This window comes from Erythrolamprus reginae, chromosome 2, assembly GCF_031021105.1.
Source record: "Erythrolamprus reginae isolate rEryReg1 chromosome 2, rEryReg1.hap1, whole genome shotgun sequence".
NCBI classification, from domain to species: domain Eukaryota; kingdom Metazoa; phylum Chordata; class Lepidosauria; order Squamata; family Dipsadidae; genus Erythrolamprus; species Erythrolamprus reginae.
In genome coordinates, this window is record NC_091951.1 from 337,948,402 (window position 1) to 337,968,046 (window position 19,645).

At 41.4% G+C, this 19,645-nt stretch overlaps 1 protein-coding gene across 1 annotated transcript in view; it reads right to left on the reverse strand.

The window, feature by feature from the left end:
• The window catches only part of WDR7 (WD repeat domain 7), a 390,669-nt gene that overhangs the window by 324,790 nt on the left and 46,234 nt on the right, over nucleotides 1–19,645 (reverse strand). The window contains exons 9-14 of the mRNA XM_070743517.1: nucleotides 18,890–19,004; nucleotides 18,256–18,397; nucleotides 15,982–16,224; nucleotides 14,348–14,568; nucleotides 9,274–9,469; nucleotides 6,381–6,595 (exon numbers count right to left, since the gene is read on the reverse strand). Of these exons, the coding sequence (XP_070599618.1) occupies nucleotides 6,381–6,595; nucleotides 9,274–9,469; nucleotides 14,348–14,568; nucleotides 15,982–16,224; nucleotides 18,256–18,397; nucleotides 18,890–19,004 (1,132 nt within the window). The remainder of the gene's footprint in view (nucleotides 1–6,380; nucleotides 6,596–9,273; nucleotides 9,470–14,347; nucleotides 14,569–15,981; nucleotides 16,225–18,255; nucleotides 18,398–18,889; nucleotides 19,005–19,645) is intronic.

Here is a 19,645-nt window from a genome sequence, read left to right on the forward strand (position 1 = left end):
GGGAGGCCCTCAATGACACAGCGGGCTGAAACTTCAGAAAAGGCTAATCTCTTTAAGCCCAAGGAAAGACAAAACTGGGGGTTATATAATATTTTTTAAAACTTAATTATGTATTATATATTATATGGCCATTATGACATATAATGAGGGATACTAGCTTGGCTCACTTTAAAAAATAAATTGTTTAATGTTTCCAATGTAAAATAATGCACTTGAGGAAAAGGTATCCTCAATCTGAGTATTGCATTGGCAGTTCTGTGTTAGCAAAAACTTCAGAAGAGAAGGATTTAGGGGTAGTGATTTCTGACAGTCTCAAAATGGGTGAGCAGTGTGGTCGGGCGGTAGGAAAAGCAAGTAGGATGCTTGGCTGCATAGCTAGAGGTATAACAAGCAGGAAGAGGGAGATTGTGATCCCCTTATATAGAGCGCTGGTGAGACCCCATTTGGAATACTGTGTTCAGTTCTGGAGACCTCACCTACAAAAAGATATTGACAAAATTGAACGGGTCCAAAGATGGGCTACAAGAATGGTGGAAGGTCTTAAGCATAAAACGTATCAGGAAAGACTTCATGAACTCAATCTGTATAGTCTGGAGGACAGAAGAAAAAGGGGGGACATGATCGAAACATTTAAATATGTTAAAGGGTTAAATCAGGTTCAGGAGGGAAGTGTTTTTAATAGGAAAGTGAACACAAGAACAAGGGGACACAATCTGAAGTTAGTTGGGGGAAAGATCAAAAGCAACGTGAGAAAATATTATTTCACTGAAAGATTAGTAGATGCTTGGAACAAACTTCCAGCAGACGTGGTTGGTAAATCCACAGTAACTGAATTTAAACATGCCTGGGATAAACATATATCCATTGTAAGATAAAATACAGGAAATAGTATAAGGGCAGACTAGATGGACCATGAGGTCTTTTTCTGCCGTCAGTCTTCTGTTTCTATGTTTCTAAAATAAAAGAATTGGACCAATTCGTGGAAGTAATGGAGTTCAATGGATCTTAGTCTTCATGGCTTTCCGCAGGGTTGGTATTCTATCAGTTTGGGAGAACTGTTAGCTCCGATGATCAGCTGGGAACAAACTGGTTGCCTCCGACCATCAGGTGGGCCCACCCCCCCCCCGTTCTTTACTCACTTATATCTTCTCAGCTGATTAGCGCACGATTAGCACATGATTACCGAAGCAGTTACTAAATTGGCACAGTCACACCAATGAATGTGACTGCCTCCAAAAGCCATCTTCTGAGAGGCTACTTGGCTTCCTGGAGCATTTAATTGGCCACTGTAAAACAGAGTGACTAGATGGCCAATGATCCAACGCACCAGGGCATTGCTTACGCTCATGTTTTTATTAGTGGGGTTTCTTAAAGGTCTCAGTTTGCAGCTACTCTCCGAAGAATGAATCCAACCTGTCATCTTTCATGGTGAGCTCTCCATGGTACTGACAGTGTCTTGTTCTGCCAGAGGCCAAGCCTTATTTATGATTTTTCCACTCCCTTAAAACCATCTGATTTATAGCTAGCTTCTACAGGTTCCTTAGGCAGACGGGGACAGCCAGAAACCGGGACTCTTAAAAGCCAGAGCTCTGAACCATGTTGAAATACAGAATAAATGCATACTGCTATGTAGCACTATTGTCTGGACAACTGAAATACTAGAAGAATAAATAAGAAGTGTTTTTCTCTAAAAATACATGATGCCCCAATATCTATTTATATTTTCTTGCACTTGTTAATTTATTTTTAAAAAAATTATAAACTTTGACAGCATTGAGTTCATAAAAAAAAACAATTTACTAATGTAAATTCATAAAACAGCAGGTAAATTCTGACCTGTGGGGTATGAAGGACAACAGACAGTGAAATACTAATAAAAGGAAGAGGGGCATGTGGATTCATTTTAGATTTTTATCAACCTTCTTGCGTCAATATAACAAATTAGCTCAGAATTTTTAAATTCCATCCTCTATATTTCTGCATTTCCCACATTGTTCAGATTGTAGCAAAATATTATGCTAGATAGAAAGCTCTGCAAAGTTACAATTGGCCCAAATACAGTGATACCTCGTCTTACAAACGCCTCGTCATACAAACTTTTCGAGATACAAACCCGGGGTTTAAGATTTTTTTGCCTCTTCTTACAAACTATTTTCACCTTGCAAACCCACCGCCGCCACTGGGATGCCCCGCCTCCGGACTTCTGTTGCCAGCGAAGCACCCGTTTTTGCGCTGCTAGGATTCCCCTGAGGCTCCCCTCCATGGGAAACCCCACCCCTTCTGTATTTTTGCGATGCTGCAGGGGAATCCCAGCAGCACAAAAATAGGTGCTTCGCTGGCAATGGAAGTCCAGATGTGGGGTTTCCCAGTGAGGGGAGCCTCAGTGAAATCGTAGCATCGCAAAAACACAGAGGTCCGGAGGTGGGATTTTGAGAACTTCAGTGTTTTTGCGATGCTGCAATTTCACTGATGTTCCCTTCTCTGGGAAACCCCACCTCCTTACTTCCGTTGCCAGCGAAATGCTCGTTTTTGCAATGCTGGGATTCCCCTGCTGGGATTCCCTTGCAGCATCGCAAAAACACAGAAGTACGGAGATGGGGTTTCCCATGGAGGGGAGCCTCAGGGGAATCCCAGCAGTGCAAAAACGGGCGCTTCGGCTGGCAAAAGGGGGGAATTTTGGGCTTGCACGCATTAATCGCTTTTCCATTGATTCCTATGGGAAACATTGTTTCGTCTTACAAACTTTTCACCTTAAGAACCTTGTCCCAGAACCAATTAAGTTTGTAAGACAAGGTATCACTTTACTTACTTACTTACTTACTTACTTACTTACTTACTTACTTACTTACTTATTTAGATTTGTATGCCACCCCTCTCCTTTGTTTGTTTAAGACAAACAAAGTTATATTTTCTTCTGGACAATCTAAAGCCTCTAATCTACAGCCCAAATTCCAAACAGTTAAGTGGATCTATTTCTTCCCAAAGTGACTACTGTGTAACCAGACTGCCTTCATAGTCCTAAGGAACAGGGCTCTCCAGCCTTGGCAAATTTAAGTCTTGTGGACGTCAACTCGCAAAACTCTGGGACTTGAAGTCCACAAGTCTTAAACTGTTATGTCGGGCTTCTCGTTAATAGCCCCCAGTGAGAGAGGAATGCAAAGTCAAACACACACACACACGCTGGCCAGAATAAATAAAAGTAGTTTATCTGAAACAGTGTTAAAAGCACACACGTTTAAGCAGAGTCAAATTTCTCTCACAGTCCTGGAATGCGGTCAAAAGCAGGAACAAAAGAGAACAAATTAAGGCAGCTGTGATTCCTCACAACTCCTCCTTCTTTGAGTCCACAAGAGTTAAATGTGAATTGTCCAAAGAGTCAACAGAAATCCTGGAATAGTCCAAATCTTGGCAATGATCCTTCTCCAAACGAATAAACGGCCACATGCGCACTCCCCAACGCCCGTAATTTATCATCAACCCCATTAACCTAATTGCCTCAGCAACAGGTGTTCTCCCTTATCTCCAATGGTACCTGTGCAGTTGGTCCCTTCTTGTCATAAGCCTGTGTATTCAGGCATCTATCCACCGATCGTCCTCCTGAGTCTGATGACTCACTAATGGAGTCATTAACTAATGGGCTGGCTGCACCCATCTCTCCGTCTGAATCTGCTTCCCCACTATCTGACCTTGGCAATGAATCTTCCCTATCAGAAGCTGCTGGCAATAATACAAGTCTCTGTGACCCTGAGGATTCCCCTAAACCAACGTCCATATTCCCTGTTGCAGGAGCTGGCCCAGAGCCAACCACAACACCACCTTGCCAAGGTTGGAGACTCCTGTTATGGAGTGTCAATTCCTTTCTAAATTTCAGAAGGAGACCTTCCTGAGTATGATATGATTTTGCTCCCATGATCCGTAAAACATCAGCCCTCTGTGAAATGAGAAAAGATTTTGCCTTTGAAATAGCTGGAAATGAAACAACAAAGAAAAAGAGCAAGAAAAACAGGGAACAATCTAGACCTAGCCTGTTCTAGAACAGAAATAAATTAGCTAAGGATGGTGTAAAGCTTATTTCTGTAAAAGTGTGTGTTTTAAAGGCCAGTTTGGTATAGTACAGGGGCCATCAACCTTAAACACTCAAGAGAGCCATTTGGCCCTGTTTTCCACAGAAAAGAAAACACTGGGAACCACAAAAATATTCCCATGCCTGACTATTTCCACGGCAGCCACAAAACTAGTACGTATAGTTAGTTAGTTGGTTAGTTAGTTAGTTAGTTAGTTAGTTAGTTAGTTTTATTTATTTATTTATTTATTTATTTATTTATTTATTTATTTATCTATTTATTTATTTATTTATTAAAACTAAACATCCATACAAACAAACATACCATGCATAAATTGTAAAGGCCTAGGGGGAAAGAATGTCTCAATTCCCCCATGCCTGACGGCAGAGGTGGGTTTTAAGCAGCTTACGAAAGGCAAGGAGGGTGGGGGCAATTCTAATCTCTGGGGGGAGTTGATTCCAGAGGGCCGGGGCCCCCACAGAGAAGGCTTTTCCCCTGGGCCCCGCCAAGCAACGTTGTTTTGTTGACGGGACCCGGAGAATTAAATATTTTGTTTTCTTCTGAAAAATCTCTTTTCTTGGAATTATCCATAGTTGGCCTACCAGGGATGGAAAAGGTTAATAAATTGTGCATCGGTGGGTATCACTCATTGGCAGTTGTGATGCATATTTTGAGTGACAAGGAACCACAGAAGAGGGATGAAAGAGTCACATGCCACTCCACAGCTGTGGGTTGCTGATCCCTGGTATAGCGCTACAGTGATTAGTCTGAGTTCTAATCCTGCCTTAGGCATATGTTGGGCCAGATAGTCTCACTAGCCCTAGGAAGAAAGCAATGGCAAGCTCCTTCAGAACATGCTGGCAATAAAACTACGTGGATTTTGTGACTTGAAGATGTTCATGAGCACATGTGCAATGTGCGTGTAAACAGACAGAGTGTATGTTTAAGTTTACTTGATTATGTTCGGTAATTAAGTCCTACAAAGGAATTTAAAATAATTTCAGACTATTAAAAAAATGGAACCTGATCGTAAAAATAATTTTGCCGCAGACGGTTAGGTCCCACAGAGTGGCCTTCTCCAGATCCCGTCAACTAGACAATGTTGGAGGGGCCTAGGGAAAGGGCCTTCTCTGTGGGGGGCCCGGCCCTCTGGAATCAGCTGCCCCCAGAGATTCGCACTGCCCCCATCCTCCTTGCCTTTCGTAAGAATCTGAAAACGTATTTATGCCACCAGGCTTGGGGTCACTAGCCTCTGGCCATTGAATATGTAGGACGTTCGTAGTGTGCATTTGAATGAATGATTTTAAAATGTTTAACTTTTTTAGAATATTTTAAATTATTTATGTTAATTGGATTTTGATGTATTTTATATATTGTGTTTTTTATTGATATGTTGTGAGCCGCCCCGAGTCCACGTAGAGGGGCAGCATACAAGTCCAAGTCCAATAAACAAACGAACAAACAATCAAACAATCCCTGGAATTCTAGGGAAAAGCTCTAGAAATGGAAAATTGCTTGTGTTGGACCAAAGGAGAAAAGAAGGATGGATTTTTCATCTCCTCGTTTTGCAACCTTCATCAAGACCAGACCTGGGTAAAGGGAGGCCCGCGGGCCGGATGCGGCCCACCTGCTGTGCGTGACTGGCCCGTGGAGGTTGGAAGGAAGGAAGGAAGGAAGGAAGGAAGGAAGGAAGGAAGGAAGGAAGGAAGGAAGGAAGGAAGGAAGGAAGGAAGGAAGGAGAAATGGAGGGAGGGAGGAAAGAAGGAAGGAAGGAAGGAGAAATGGAGGGAGGGAGGAAAGAAGGAAGGAAGGAAGGAAGGAAGGAAGGAAGGAAGGAAGGAGAAATGGAGGGAGGGAGGGAGGGAGGGAGGAAAGAAGGAAGGAAGGAAGGAAGGAAGGAAGGAAGGAAGGAAGGAGAAATGGAGGGAACAAGGAAGAAAGAGCAACTAATTTATAATTATAATATAATATATAATATATAATATATAATATATAATATAATATATAATTATATATATATATAATGTAATGTAATGTAATGTAATACAATACAATACAATATATAATTATAATTTATAATTATAATATAATTAACTCAGTTCTACACAATAATATACAGTATTGGGTAGAACTAAGTTAATTATATTAATCCGGCCCTCTAAAACCATCCCAATTTCTCATGCGGCCCTATGGCAAAATTAATTGCCCACCCCTGATCAAGACTGTCTTCTCACCAGCACAGAGAAGCGACATTTCTGCACTGTACTGAGATGCAGCCAGCAATTACTTCTTAAAAGAACAACGTTAAGCTCTTACTTTATCAGAGGAGTCCGATGCCAAGAGATTCGTAGCGAGTGTTTGAAGCTTCTGGTGAGCCACGTTTTTTAGTGCAGCGAGGCTACGTCTGGTCATGGCCTGCTTTAAGTTGACAGCTGGATGGCTGAGAGAATCAACTGCAGCGGGTACGGCTTCATCACAAGCATTCAGGATTTCAACAGCCGTTATTCCCATGACACATCGGTCCAGCGCACCTGAAGAAAAACGCAATTCTTTAAAAAGAAACAGCTTAGCTGTAGGCAGGCTACATTGCATACTTTACAATGCAAGCCAAATAACTTCCCTAGGTCCAGAAACAATTTGCTTTATGGAATTCCATACTATAAAAGCATTTAAAGGAAATAGATAGAAGACTGGGATTCCTTGGTGAATTCTAAAACTTCATTCTGTTTATAAGGCCACCCATCTCGCAAATGCAATGGTGGCAGGTAGCCACCAAAATAAAAACAATGGGGGAGAAAACCAAATTAATAAGCAAGAAAAAAAATCTATAGTGGCTGTTGAGGGTAAACAAAATCAAGAAATATTTAATAAAAAAAAAAGAGGTCACCCAAACAACACATTGTTCATATAGATCAGGGGCACCCAAACTTGGCAACTTTAAGACTTGTGGACTTCAATTCCCAGAATTCTGCAGCCAGATATCCTGGCTGGAGAATTCTGGGAGTTGAAGTCCAAAAGTCTTAAAGAGGGCAGGGAAAATATTTACTGACCCCTCACATCCTGGACACAAACTGTTTCAACTCCTACCCTCAAAACCTTGCTACAGAGCACTGCACACCAAGACAACAGAACAGTTTTTCCCCGAACGCCATAATTCTACTAAACAAATAATTCCCTCAACACTGTCAGACTTTTTTACTAAATCTGCACTTCATTTTCTACTAGTTTTTCTCATCATTCCTATCATCCTTTTCCTCCCACTTAGGACTGTATGACTGTAATTTGTTGCTTGTATCCTTAAGGTTTTTATTAATATTGATTGTTTGCTTGTTTGACCCCTATGACAATCATTAAGTGTTGTACCACATGATTCTTGACAAATGTATCTTTTTCTTTTATGTACGCTGAAAGCATATGCACCAAGACAAATTCCTTGTGTGTCCAATCACACTTGGCCAATAAAATTCTATTCTATTCTATTCTGTCAAGTTTGAAGACCTCTGAGACAGATATTAAGTTTATTTCCTTCTAATGTAATTCTAAGAAAATGTAAAGTTGTATGTGAAAGAGGCGATACCTGGAAAATATGGCGAGAGCCATCGTGGGGATTCCTAGATTCACCCATGTTTCTGCAACACTCCGCGGCCTACACTGGCTGCCAATCGGTTTCCGGTCTCAATTCAAAGTGTTGGTAATGACCTTTAAAGCCCTACATGGCATTGGGCCAGAATACATCCGGAACCGCCTTCTATCGCACGAATCCCAGCGGCCGATAAGGTCCCACAGAGTTGGCCTTCTCCGGGTCCCGTCGACCAAACAATGTTGTTTGGCGAGGTCCAGGGGAAGAGCCTTCTCTGTGGCGGCCCCGGCCCTCTGGAATCAACTCCCCCCAGAGATTAGAACGGCCCCCACCCTCCTTGTCTTTCGCAAACTACTCAAGACCCACCTTTGTCACCAGGCATGGGGGAGTTAAGATATTTCTTCCCCTAGGCCATTACAAGTTATGCATGGTATGTTTGGTTTTTATAATTAGGGTTTTTAGCTGTTTTATTAAATTGGATTGTTACATGTTGCCTTTTACCATTGTTGTTAGCCGTCCCGAGTCTGCGGAGAGGGGCGGCATACAAATCCAATAAATAAATAAAATAAATAAATTCTGTACTTTGTAGGGAAATAGAAATTTATATATAACAAGGAAAATAGAAATATGGAAGAAACAAAGAAGTGGAGAGATGGAAGTGGAGTGAAGTGGGGTGGAGGAGGGGAGGGGAGGGCAGAAAGGCTACGGGAAGAGGAGAAAGAAGGAAGAAGTGGGAAGTAGAGAGGAAAAGGAGAAAGGGAAGTGGAGAAGAGGAGGAGAGAGGGAAGAAGAGGAAAGTAGAGAGGGAAGGTAGGAGAAGAGGAAAGGAAAAAGGGAGGAGAGGGAAGGAGATGGAAGTAGAGAGGGGAGAGAGGAGAAGAGGAAAGGAAAAAGGGAGGAGAGGGAAGGAGAGGGAAGGAGAGAGGGGAGAGGGAAGGAGAGGAAAGGAAAAGGGAGGAGAGGGAAGTAGAAAGGGGAGAGAGGAGAAGAGGAAAGGAAAAAGGGAGGAGAGGGAAGGGGAGAGGGGAGAGGGAAGGAGAGGAAAGGAAAAAGGTAGGAGAGGGAAGGAGAGGGAAGTAGAGAGGGGAGAGAGGAGAAGAGGAAAGGAAAAAGGGAGGAGAGGGAAGGAGAGGGAAGGAGAGAGGGGAGAGGGAAGGAGAGGAAAGGAAAAGGGAGGAGAGGGAAGTAGAAAGGGGAGAGAGGAGAAGAGGAAAGGAAAAAGGGAGGAGAGGGAAGGGGAGAGGGGAGAGGGAAGGAGAGGAAAGGAAAAAGGTAGGAGAGGGAAGGAGAGGGAAGTAGAAAGGGGAGAGAGGAGAAGAGGAAAGGAAAAAGGGAGGAGAGGGAAGGGGAGAGGGGGAGAGGGAAGGAGAGGAAAGGAAAAGGGTAGGAGAGGGAAGGAGAGGGAAGTAGAGAGGGGAGAGAGGAGAAGAGGAAAGGAAAAAGGGAGGAGAGGGAAGGAGTGGGAAGTAAAGGAGAAGAAAAGAGGGAAGCAGAGGAGAAAAGGGAACGAAGGGAAAGAGATGGATTGTCCTTGTAAAACTGAAAATGTGATGTATTACAAAGGAAAATGTATAATAAAAACATTTTTTAAAAGGCCTTTGCCAAGTCCTTGGCACTTAGGTAACTTACCAGTATCCATCTGCCACACGTACACAGAACCATCTGTACAACCAACAATGAGGTAGTCATCTGAAGGTCTCCACTTTATGCTTTGAATAGGAAATAGATGCCGGGAGGCTAACATGATGCATTTTTTTTCACGTAAACTTAGAAGTCCTACCGAGTGGTCGCTGGCAACAGAACACACGCAGTGCTGCACTCTGGACTGAAAAGGAGAAAACGGTGTCTTTGATCATCATTTCCTTAGTGGTAAATCTTTTATATCCTTGGAAGGAAAATTGTTCTATCCTCATGGAGTAAATTAGGGCAAGCAATAAAATAAAAGGAGGTTAACAGCTTGGATTTTACCTACCAGAGTGTGAACGTTTTTAAAATGCAATTTTTACTGAAGAAGTTTTTCAACAGAAATTAAAAAACAGTAATAACTTTGAATTAAAGAAGAATAAAGAGAAGCAATAATAAAGTGAAAAGGAAATATGGAAAATACATGGGAGGGCAGGGAGGAAGAGGGGAGAGGCTCATTCATTCATTCAGGAGCTTACAGTCATGAGAATAAATACCGTTGGTACAGGGTACATGTGTGTTAGGGTTTGCCATTGTAAACTGCCTATTATAAACTGTACCAAACTTGTACTGTCACTTTAAATGTTACAGTTGCTACTGTAAAACTGTACTGTCACTTAAAGGGTTAAAGATCAGTTTCCGGTCACAATTCAAAATGTTGGTTATGACCTTTAAAGCCCTTCATGGCACTGGACCAGAATATCTCCGAGACCGCCTTCTGCCGCACGAGTCAGCCTTCTCCGGGTCCCGTCAACTAAACAATGTCGGTTGGTGGGCCCCAGGGGAAGAGCCTTCTCTGTGGCGGCCCTGACTCTCTGGAACCAACTCCCCCCAGAGATTAGAACTGCCCCTACTCTCCTTGCCTTTCGTAAGCTCCTTAAAACCCACCTTTGTCGTCAGGCATGGGGGAACTGAGACATCTCCCCCGGGCATATACAATTTATGCATGGTATGTTTGTATGTATGTTTGTTTAGTAAATGGGGTTTTTTTTAAAATCAAACCGGTTTTTTTTAAAATATCTTAAATTATATTTGGATTTGTTATAAATTGTTTTATTTTGTTGTGAGCCTCCCCGAGTCTGCGGAGAGGGGCGGCATACAAATCTAAATAATAAATAAATAATAAAATAATAATGTACACTCAAAGAGTTAACAGTTAATTGCAGAGTAAATGTTCAAGGCTATGTCCTGTCATTGAAGCTATAAAAGCTCATGATCGTGCCTGGTCACTTCCTTGTTACTTGATATTTGCCTGAGACAGGGGAGTTGTAAGCTCAGTGCTTGTATTAGCTTTGTGCTTTTATCTATCTTATTGTATTTTAGCTTCGTGCTTTATCTATATATTTTAGCTTTGTGCTTGTTATCTATATTCTGTTTTGTTCTGTATTTGCTACGTGCATATTCTGCATTGTTTATATTTTGTTTATATGTAAATAATACTTATTTAACTAAGTCTGTGTCTAGGCTTTATGACACATCCACGCTCTGTTAAAATTCTCTGCTCGGTATTGTCGAAGGTTCAATAGCATAGCTAACCGAGACAAGCCAACAAATACAACGAATATAACAGAAAAGAGCCATAAATACAAAAGCCGTATAAAATATGTTCTTTTAAAAGAAACAGCTTCTAGTATTCTTGAGAATGCTTACGTATTTTATTTTATGTATTCCCTCCCTATGGTTATGTCCTACTTTCCATCAATGGCCCTCTCTATTCTTAAAACCCATAAATCACAAGTTACTACAGTAGGAACACTTAACCCTACATCACCTCACTTTAAGTATAACATCTACCCTGTACATCAGATATGTTTTGCAAGTTATTGTGGACATAATGCAAAAGGGATGACCATGATGGCAATTTCTAGGAAGGCTTTGAAATTCAAAAGATCAACCAACAAGATAGATATTCTCAATCCACGAATCAAAGAAAGATACTTGTTGTCTTCTCTTTTTAAGGCAATACAGCCAATACCATTATTGCTTACATCAGTGTTTCCCAACCTTGGCAACTTGAAGATATTTGGACTTCAACTCCCAGAATGCTGGCTGGGGAATTCTGGGAGTTGAAGTCCAGATATCTTCAAGTTGCCAAGGTTGGGAAACACTGGCTTACATTATACAACAATAGTTACATTGATATGACAGCTAGACAAGCTTTTGTCAGTTATTTACTACTACAGTGATCCCTCGATTTTCGCGATCTCGATCTTCGCGAAACGCTATATCGCGATTTTTCCCACCCGATGATGTCACTCTCTTCCTTTCTCATCTTTCTTTCTCTCTCTCTTTCTCTATCTTGCTTCTTCCTCTCTCACACTCTCTTCCTCCCTCTCTCATCTATTTCTTTCCTTCTCTCTCTTTCTCTATCTCTCCCCCTCTTGCTCTCGAGCGGCGGGCGGCCGGCGGGCGGGCGAGCGGCGGGCGGGCGGGCAGCAGCGAGGAGCCAAAGATCGGGGTTTCCCCTTTGCGTGGGCGGCGGGGAAGACCCAGGGAAGGTTTCTTCGGCCGCCCAGCAGCTGATCTGCTCGGCAGCGTCGCAGCAGCGAGGAGCCGAAGATCGGGGTTTCCCCTTTGCGTGGGCGGCGGGGAAGACCCAGGGAAGGTTTCTTCGGCCGCCCAGCAGCTGATCTGCTCGGCAGCGCCGCAGCAGCGAGGAGCCGAAGATCGGGGTTTCCCCTTTGCATGGGCGGCGGGGAAACCCCGCTCTTCGGCTCCTCGCTGCTGCGGCGCTGCCGAGCAGATCAGCTGCTGGGCGGCCGAAGAAACCTTCCCTGGGTCTTCCCCGCCGCCCACGCAAACTCCACCATCTGCGCATACACGGCCATGGAAAAAGGGCGCGCATGCGCAGATGGCGTTTTTACTTCCGCACCACTATATCGCGAAAAATCGAGTATCGCGAGGGGTCTTGGAGCGTAACCCTCGCGATACTCGAGGAATCACTGTATTACAATTTTCTTAATTGACACATATGTAACATTGGGATTGGGCCTTCTAAGGATACATATAATGAAAAGTCACAGTAATGATAGGATGGTTTTAGGGAAAGTAAGTTTAGAAAGGCATATGGGAGTCATCTAGGGGTAAAACGCTCCTGGTTCACTCGTGCCTGATGTAGGGTAGCCGGCCGTGAAGGGAGCACGAGGCTCCGCCCACCCACTCGGAACCCGCCGTTTGGGTTTTTCTACCCTCTGCACATGCACAGAAGGCTTTGAGCATGCACAGAATGTAAAAGAACTCAAATGGTGGCGTCCAGGAAGGTGGGCATAGCCTTGTGCCCTCTTCATGACTGGCTCTTGTATGACAGGCACAAGCAAACCGAGAGCATTTCACACCTGGAGTCAATCATTACAAAAGGTGCCTTAATACAGTTATCTGTTAACTAAGATCCAAAAGTAGTTAAAGTAAAATGTTCAGAGCTAATCATATTCCTCAAGAAGAAAAGGATATATACAGTTGTGCGTAAAATGTTTTAAACCGTAGCATTATTTCAAATAATTTTATTTATTATTTTCCCACTAATAAATATTTGTGCCCATTTATTCCTTTGTTACTACTGAAACATCTCCTAAATTGCAAATATCAAAGTATAATTGAACTTCTGTTCACAATGTACACATTGAGTTAAGCAGGAATTAAGTTTGCAGCAACCTCACAAATTGAACAAATAATTCTGTCACTTCTGAAGCTTTGAGTGAGTGTATGCATAATAAACTATTTGTATTTAAATGGTACTTTGGATATTCTGCTTTATTGTTTTCTGATTTATGTATTTTATTTAAAATATTTACCGTATTTTTCGGAGTATAAGATGCACCTTTTCCCCTCCTAAAACTGTGTAGTTATGATTGTTTTTAATATTTATGGGTTTAAAATTCATTTTTTTAAACTTATATTGGATTTGTATTTTGTATAATGTATTGTTGTTGTTGTGAACTGCCCCGAGTCTTCGGAAAGGAACGACATACAAATCTAATAAATCTAAATCTAAAAGTGGGTGGAAATGTCCATGCATCTTATACACCAAATACAGCCATTTTTGCTATCCAGAAGCCCTGGCCCCCCTCCCATTTTTGCGAAAAATAGACAATTTTTTGCAAACATGGGGCGACAGACAGTCTGGGAAGCCTGCAGAGATCTCCTGGGTGCCGGGGGATGACAAACATGCCTGTTTTTGCATAAAACAGGCTGGTTTTTTACATTTTTTTCCTGCAAAAATGGGGTGGGCAAAGGGTCTGGGAAGTCTGCAGAAAGCTCCTGGGAACTGGGGGAAGACAAAATTGCCCCCCATTTTTGTGAAAAAATGGGCAAATAGCCAGCTATATTTCTGCAAACTCTTTTACACGAAGGGTCTCCAACCTCGGCAACTTTAAAACTTGTGAACCTCAACTCTCAGAATTCTGGGAGTTGAAGTCCACAAGTCTTAAAATTGCCAAGATTGAAAACCCCTACTTTACACTACCTTTCAAAATCATAATCCAATTTTTGAAAATAAAATATAAGTTTATAAACACAAGTTAGATGAACAATTAAACAAAAGATTTTCATCAAAACAACGTGAAGATTGAAATACAGTGTTCCCTCGATTTTCGTGGGATCGAACTTCGCGAAACGTCTATACCACGGTTTTTCAAAAATATTAATTAAAAAATACTTTGCAGTTTTTTCCCCTATACCACGTTTTTTCCCGCCCGATGGCATCATATGTCATTGCCAAACTTTCATCTGCCTTTAAAAAACATTTTTTTAAATAAACTTTAATAAATAAACATGGTGAGTAATAATCTAAATGGTTGCTAAGGGAATGGGAAATTGTAATTTAGGGGTTGAAAGTGTTAAGGGAAGGCTTGGGATACTGTTCATAGCCAAAAATAGTGTATTTACTTCCGCATCTCTACTTCGCGGAAATTCGACTTTCGCGGGCGGTCTTGGAACCCATCCCCCGTGGAAATCGAGGGAACACTGTATTATTCTTAAGTCTTAAAGCGGGCACAAACCAAGGAGATGCTCATTAACTTACACTGCAATTTTCGGGAGGAACCAAGAGCTGGGTGATTTCTCCACCATGCACACAGAAGATGTGTTTCATTTCTCCGGAAAAGATGTCCCATATAATGACAGAAAAATCTACACCGCCCGAGACCAGGTACCTTTGATCGTAACGAGAGGAGACCTGGTGAGGATACAGCAAACAGGTGACTTTGTTTCGATGACCCCGCAGAGTTCGGTGAGGTGGCCAACCTAAAACAAGAAAGCAAACACAAAACACCATATATTGTGAGACTGCAGGCATCCTTGATCATTTCAAGATAAGAAGAAAGTTAAGTAGGAACACTTAAGTAGGAAAATTAAGTAGAAACGTCAGAGGTCTTCAAACGTGGCCACTTTAAGACTTGTGGACTTCAACTCTCAGAAATCTCCAGCCAGCTATGCTATGCTGTCCGGAGAATTCTGGGAGTTGAAGTCCACAAGTATTAAAGTTGCCAAGTTTGGGGACCCCTGTCATATATGCTTATGTATTAAAGATATGCAAGTAATTCCGTGCAGTAGGGAAAAAAATGAAAGGCTTTGCACATGACAGCCAGCATCCATGATCATTATCATCATCATCCCAGATGTGATCTGAGGAGGGAGACTGTGATCCCGCTGTATAGAACGCTGGTGAGACCATATTTGGAATACTGTGTCCAGTTCTGGAGACCTCACCTACAAAAAGATATTGATGAAATTGAACGGGTCCAAAGACGGGCTACAAGAATGGTGGAAGGTCTTAAGCATGAAACGTATCAGGAAAGACTTCATGAACTAAATCTGTATAGTCTGGAGGACAGAAGGAAAAGGGGGGACATGATCGAAACATTTAAATATGTTAAAGGGTTAAATAAGGTTCAGGAGGGAAGTGTTTTTAATAGGAAAGTGAACACAAGAACAAGGGGGCAAAATCTGAGGTTAGTTGGAGGAAAGATCAGAAGCAACGTGAGAAAATATTATTTTACTGAAAGAGTAGTAGATGCTTAGAACAAACTTCCAGCAGATGTGGTTGGTAAATCCAGTGTAACTTAATTTAAACACGCCTGGGATAAACACATATCCATCCTAAGATAAAATACAGGAAATTGTACAAGAGCAGACTAGATGGACCATGAGGTCTTTTCCTGCCATTAATGTTCTATGTTTCTATATTTCTATTTATTTATTTATTTCAATGGACTTAGGATGGTGTACAACGATAAAACAACATACAAAATTTAAATGTGGGAGGTCAGCTCAAAATACTCTGTGTAAGGTTTTTATCCATCCTAAGATAAAATACAGGAAATAGTATAAGGGCAGAGTAGAGTAGAGTAGAGGTCTTCTTTTGCCGTCAATCTTCTATGTTTCTATGTCATGTAATTCCCTTTTGCAACAATCTAACAAACAAAGTCAATGTGGGAAGCCAGATTCACTTAACAATCATGTCACTAACTGAACAACTACCATGATTCAGTTAACAATGGCACGGAAGGTCGTAAAACGGGGCAAAATCCACATAACGAACCTCTCACCTAGCAGCAGAATTTTGGGGCTCAATTGTGGTGGTGAATCAAGGACTGCCTGTACATATAACCAATTTAATGCCCGTGATTTAACTTGAGCCCTTATTATTTCACATACCTCTTCTGCACATATGTTCGTCTTGCAAAAGCTGAACTATGGCAGTCTGAGTGGCTGGAACAATCACAATACTTCCATCTTCACGTCCACAAACCAGTCGCCCATGTGCCGGGATGTAGACGCTGGCTGTCACTTTCAAAGGATCGTCACTATTTGGGATGGAACTCAACTGATCTATTATACCAGCTGGGTGAAGTTTGCTAAACGCTTCTTGTAGAGAAGTAGAAGTAGTAACCGGCAACCCTGTTTGTTGGTTTTTTTAAAAAAAAAACATTTAAAATATTAAATGAATGAAAGGCTCGGAAAAATCAATGCCACAGATAATTTTCACTAAATCAAAATCTAATACAAAATAAATAAAAATTAAGCTTGGGCGTGGCCCTGCATATCAGTTTTGAATTTGCTTTTGAGAATTGTAAATGAAGCGGTAAGGAAGGAAATTTACTAGGGGTAGGGGGAAACTGGCTATATACTCCTGCTAGGAGTAGGGTAGTAAACAATGGCGAAGAATTCTGAAGGATTCAGAAAAGTAGGAAAGATAAGATAAATAAACCTATCTGCTAATTCCTGTAATTAAATATAAAATGCAGATAATGCTTCCGTCAAGTGGAGCCTGACTCTCAATGGCAGCAACAGAGCAGTGGCTTGTCCCTGGGGATATATTTTCATCTTACCAGTCTACTGTATTTTTCTAAGACGCACCTTTTTCCTCCCTAAAAGAGGCTGAAAATTCAGGTGTGTCTTATACTCTGAATGCAGCTTTTTTTCTAAGCTTTTTTTCCCCCAGCCCTAACTAGGTGCTAACAATGTTCCCAGCTCTTATCTTGCAGGTTCTTTCATTGTTACTGTCTGCGAAGAACGTTTTCCAAGTCCTAAGTCTTTGCAATTTTCTTTCATTGCTTTATTTGCTCAGAATTTTTCTTTCCAACCCTAACCAGATTCTAACAATGTTCCCAGCTCTTACTGGCTTGCAAGTTCTTTCATTGTTACTCTCTCCAAATAAGATTTTATTAAAGTCCTAACTGAGAGATAAAATAATATGCTGAAACTGACCAGACTAACGACTCTTGCCAGATGAATATCTGGTAAGCAGATTCTTTTCCCTATTTTCCTCCACAAAAACTAAGGTGCATTTTATACTTCGGTGCGTCTTATACTCCGAAAAATACCGTAATTTACAGCTTGAGCATTTTCTAATCTCAACAGAAGAGAATATCTATCTATCTATCTATCTATCTATCTATCTATCTATCTATCTATCCATCCATCCATCCAGTTTGTTGAGTTTGTTCAATTCAGATGTATTAATTTCTAATGGATTCGAAAGGAAAACAATTACAAACCTAATCAAAAAAGAGACACCCCCCAAAAACCAAGACCAAGAACAGGATAATGGTACCACCCTCCTCCTTTACATCAAGGGCACCACAGACAAAATTAGTAAAATTCTACACAAACATAATATCAAAACTTCATTTGTCACTAACCAAAAAATATCAAACATCCTAAGAAACCCAAAAGATAAAATCCAACTAGAACACCAAGGAATCTATGAAATCCCTTGCAAAACATGTGCAGCCACATACATTGGACAAACCAATCAAAGAGTGAGCGCATGCATTGCAGAACATAAGAATGCAGTTAAAAAAGAAGAAAAGACTTCCTCCCTTGTCCAGCACATTAAAAAAACAGGGCACGAAATTGACTTTGAAAAAACTAAATTACTTTCCAAAACAGAAAATTTATACAGAAGAATTACTATGGAAGCTATAGAGATAGAGAAACACCCCTTCAGCATGAACAAACGCGATGACACGTCCCGCCTACCAGAGATTTGGAAACCAGCCTTAAACAAAAAAACATATCATAATCATCACCATGTCAATCCTTCAAGTAATTGTGATTCCACCAACCAATCAAATCACTAAAACATAGTCACCCAATCTATTTGCTACATTCAAACCAAATCTCCACCCCCAACACTATATATAAGGAACAAATGGCAGTTGCAAACATTCCATATTTACAGCAGCACGAAGCATGTAACCCTTCCCTGGTGCAGAGCTAAAGGGATTGGATACTGTAGCCTAGAGGATAATTCTCTGCCTTACAAGGCAAAGGTTGCAGGTTCAAGTCCCAGTGGGTATGGCTAGCTGATCAGGCCAAAATAAGGCCAAAATATTGTAGATCTATCCTAGTCTCCCTTAATTTTCAAATTCAGCAAAAAAACCATGTGGCTTGATTCAGTATGGCTCTTCTTATGTTCTTATGTACCTTCAGTCATATTTTCCTTGTCAAGAGAATCTGGAATACTCCAAATGGTGAGCCTCCCTGAAGAGTCTCCCTGGATTAGTAATTTATGGAAACACTCCCTACGGCCATAGAAGAATTGAGTGACAGGAGGGCAGATTAACAACTGTAAAACAAACAAGATATGAAACAGCATTGTAGACAAGTTAACGTAGAGTAAATCCCAATTCTATTATAAATCCCAATTCTGTGATGCCTATGTGAGGTCTTAATTTCAAGACTGTTAACTAAACAATGTCAGGAAACATAATTTTGTCTATGATCTCAAAAGTGTTTAAAATTATTAGCTTCTAGCCCAGGGGTCGGCAACCTTAAACATTCAAAGAGCCACTAAGATCCTATCTGGAAGCCTCCACCTCCCCATCCATTCAATTTTGGAGTCGATTGGAAGTCCACCCTATCCCACCCAGACCATAGAGTTCCTCCTAGCGTGGTGACTGTTTTCTACTATCTGTCCTGAGAGCCCAATCAATTGATAGGCCAAGCGGGAACTGCAGCACAGGGATGAAAGCACCATAGGTGGTCCCATAACCACAGGTTGCTGACCCCTGTTCTAGCCTAATAAAGCTTCTAAGCAAGAAAGCAGGTCAAATCTTACCTGTATGTCTGCTTTCTGCTCTCCTTGGTCCAGAGTACAGAAGAGTTGAGGAGGACTGAGGTTTTCGATCACTTTTCCAACGTCACTTCGAAATGACTTGCTAGCTGGTAAGCAACTGGAAACCAGAATGTTTATATCTACCAGCTCATATAACAATCCTGACTTCTAGCCTAGATCATGGATTTAGTCCTGGCTTTAGGCAATAAGAAGCTACCGTATTTTTCAGAGTATGAGACGCACCTTTTTCCTCCCTAAAAGAGGCTGAAAATTCATGTTCATCTTATAGGCTGAATGCAGCTTTTTTCCAAAGCTTTTTTTCCCCAGCCCTAACTAGGTGCTAACGATCTTCCCAGCTCTTATCTTGCAGGTTCTTTCATTGTTACTGTGTGAAGAATGTTTTCCAAGCTCTAAGTCTTTGCAGATTTTTTTTCATTACTCTAACTTGCTCCAAGTAAGTTTCTTTCCAGCCCTAACCAGGTGCTAACAATGTTCCCAGCTCCTACCGGCTTGCAAGGTCTTTCATTGTTATTCTCTCCAAATAAGGCTTTTTTAAAGCCCTAACCAGGGGATAAAATAATGTGCTGAAACTGACCAGACTAAGGATGCTACCAAGATGAATACCTGGTAAGCAGATTATTTTCCCTATTTCCCTCCCCAAAAACTAAGGTGCGTCTTATACTCCGAAAACTACAGTAGGTTACATTGAGCTGGTCACTTTCCCTTAGTGCTAGGAAGGAAGCAATGACAAACCACTCC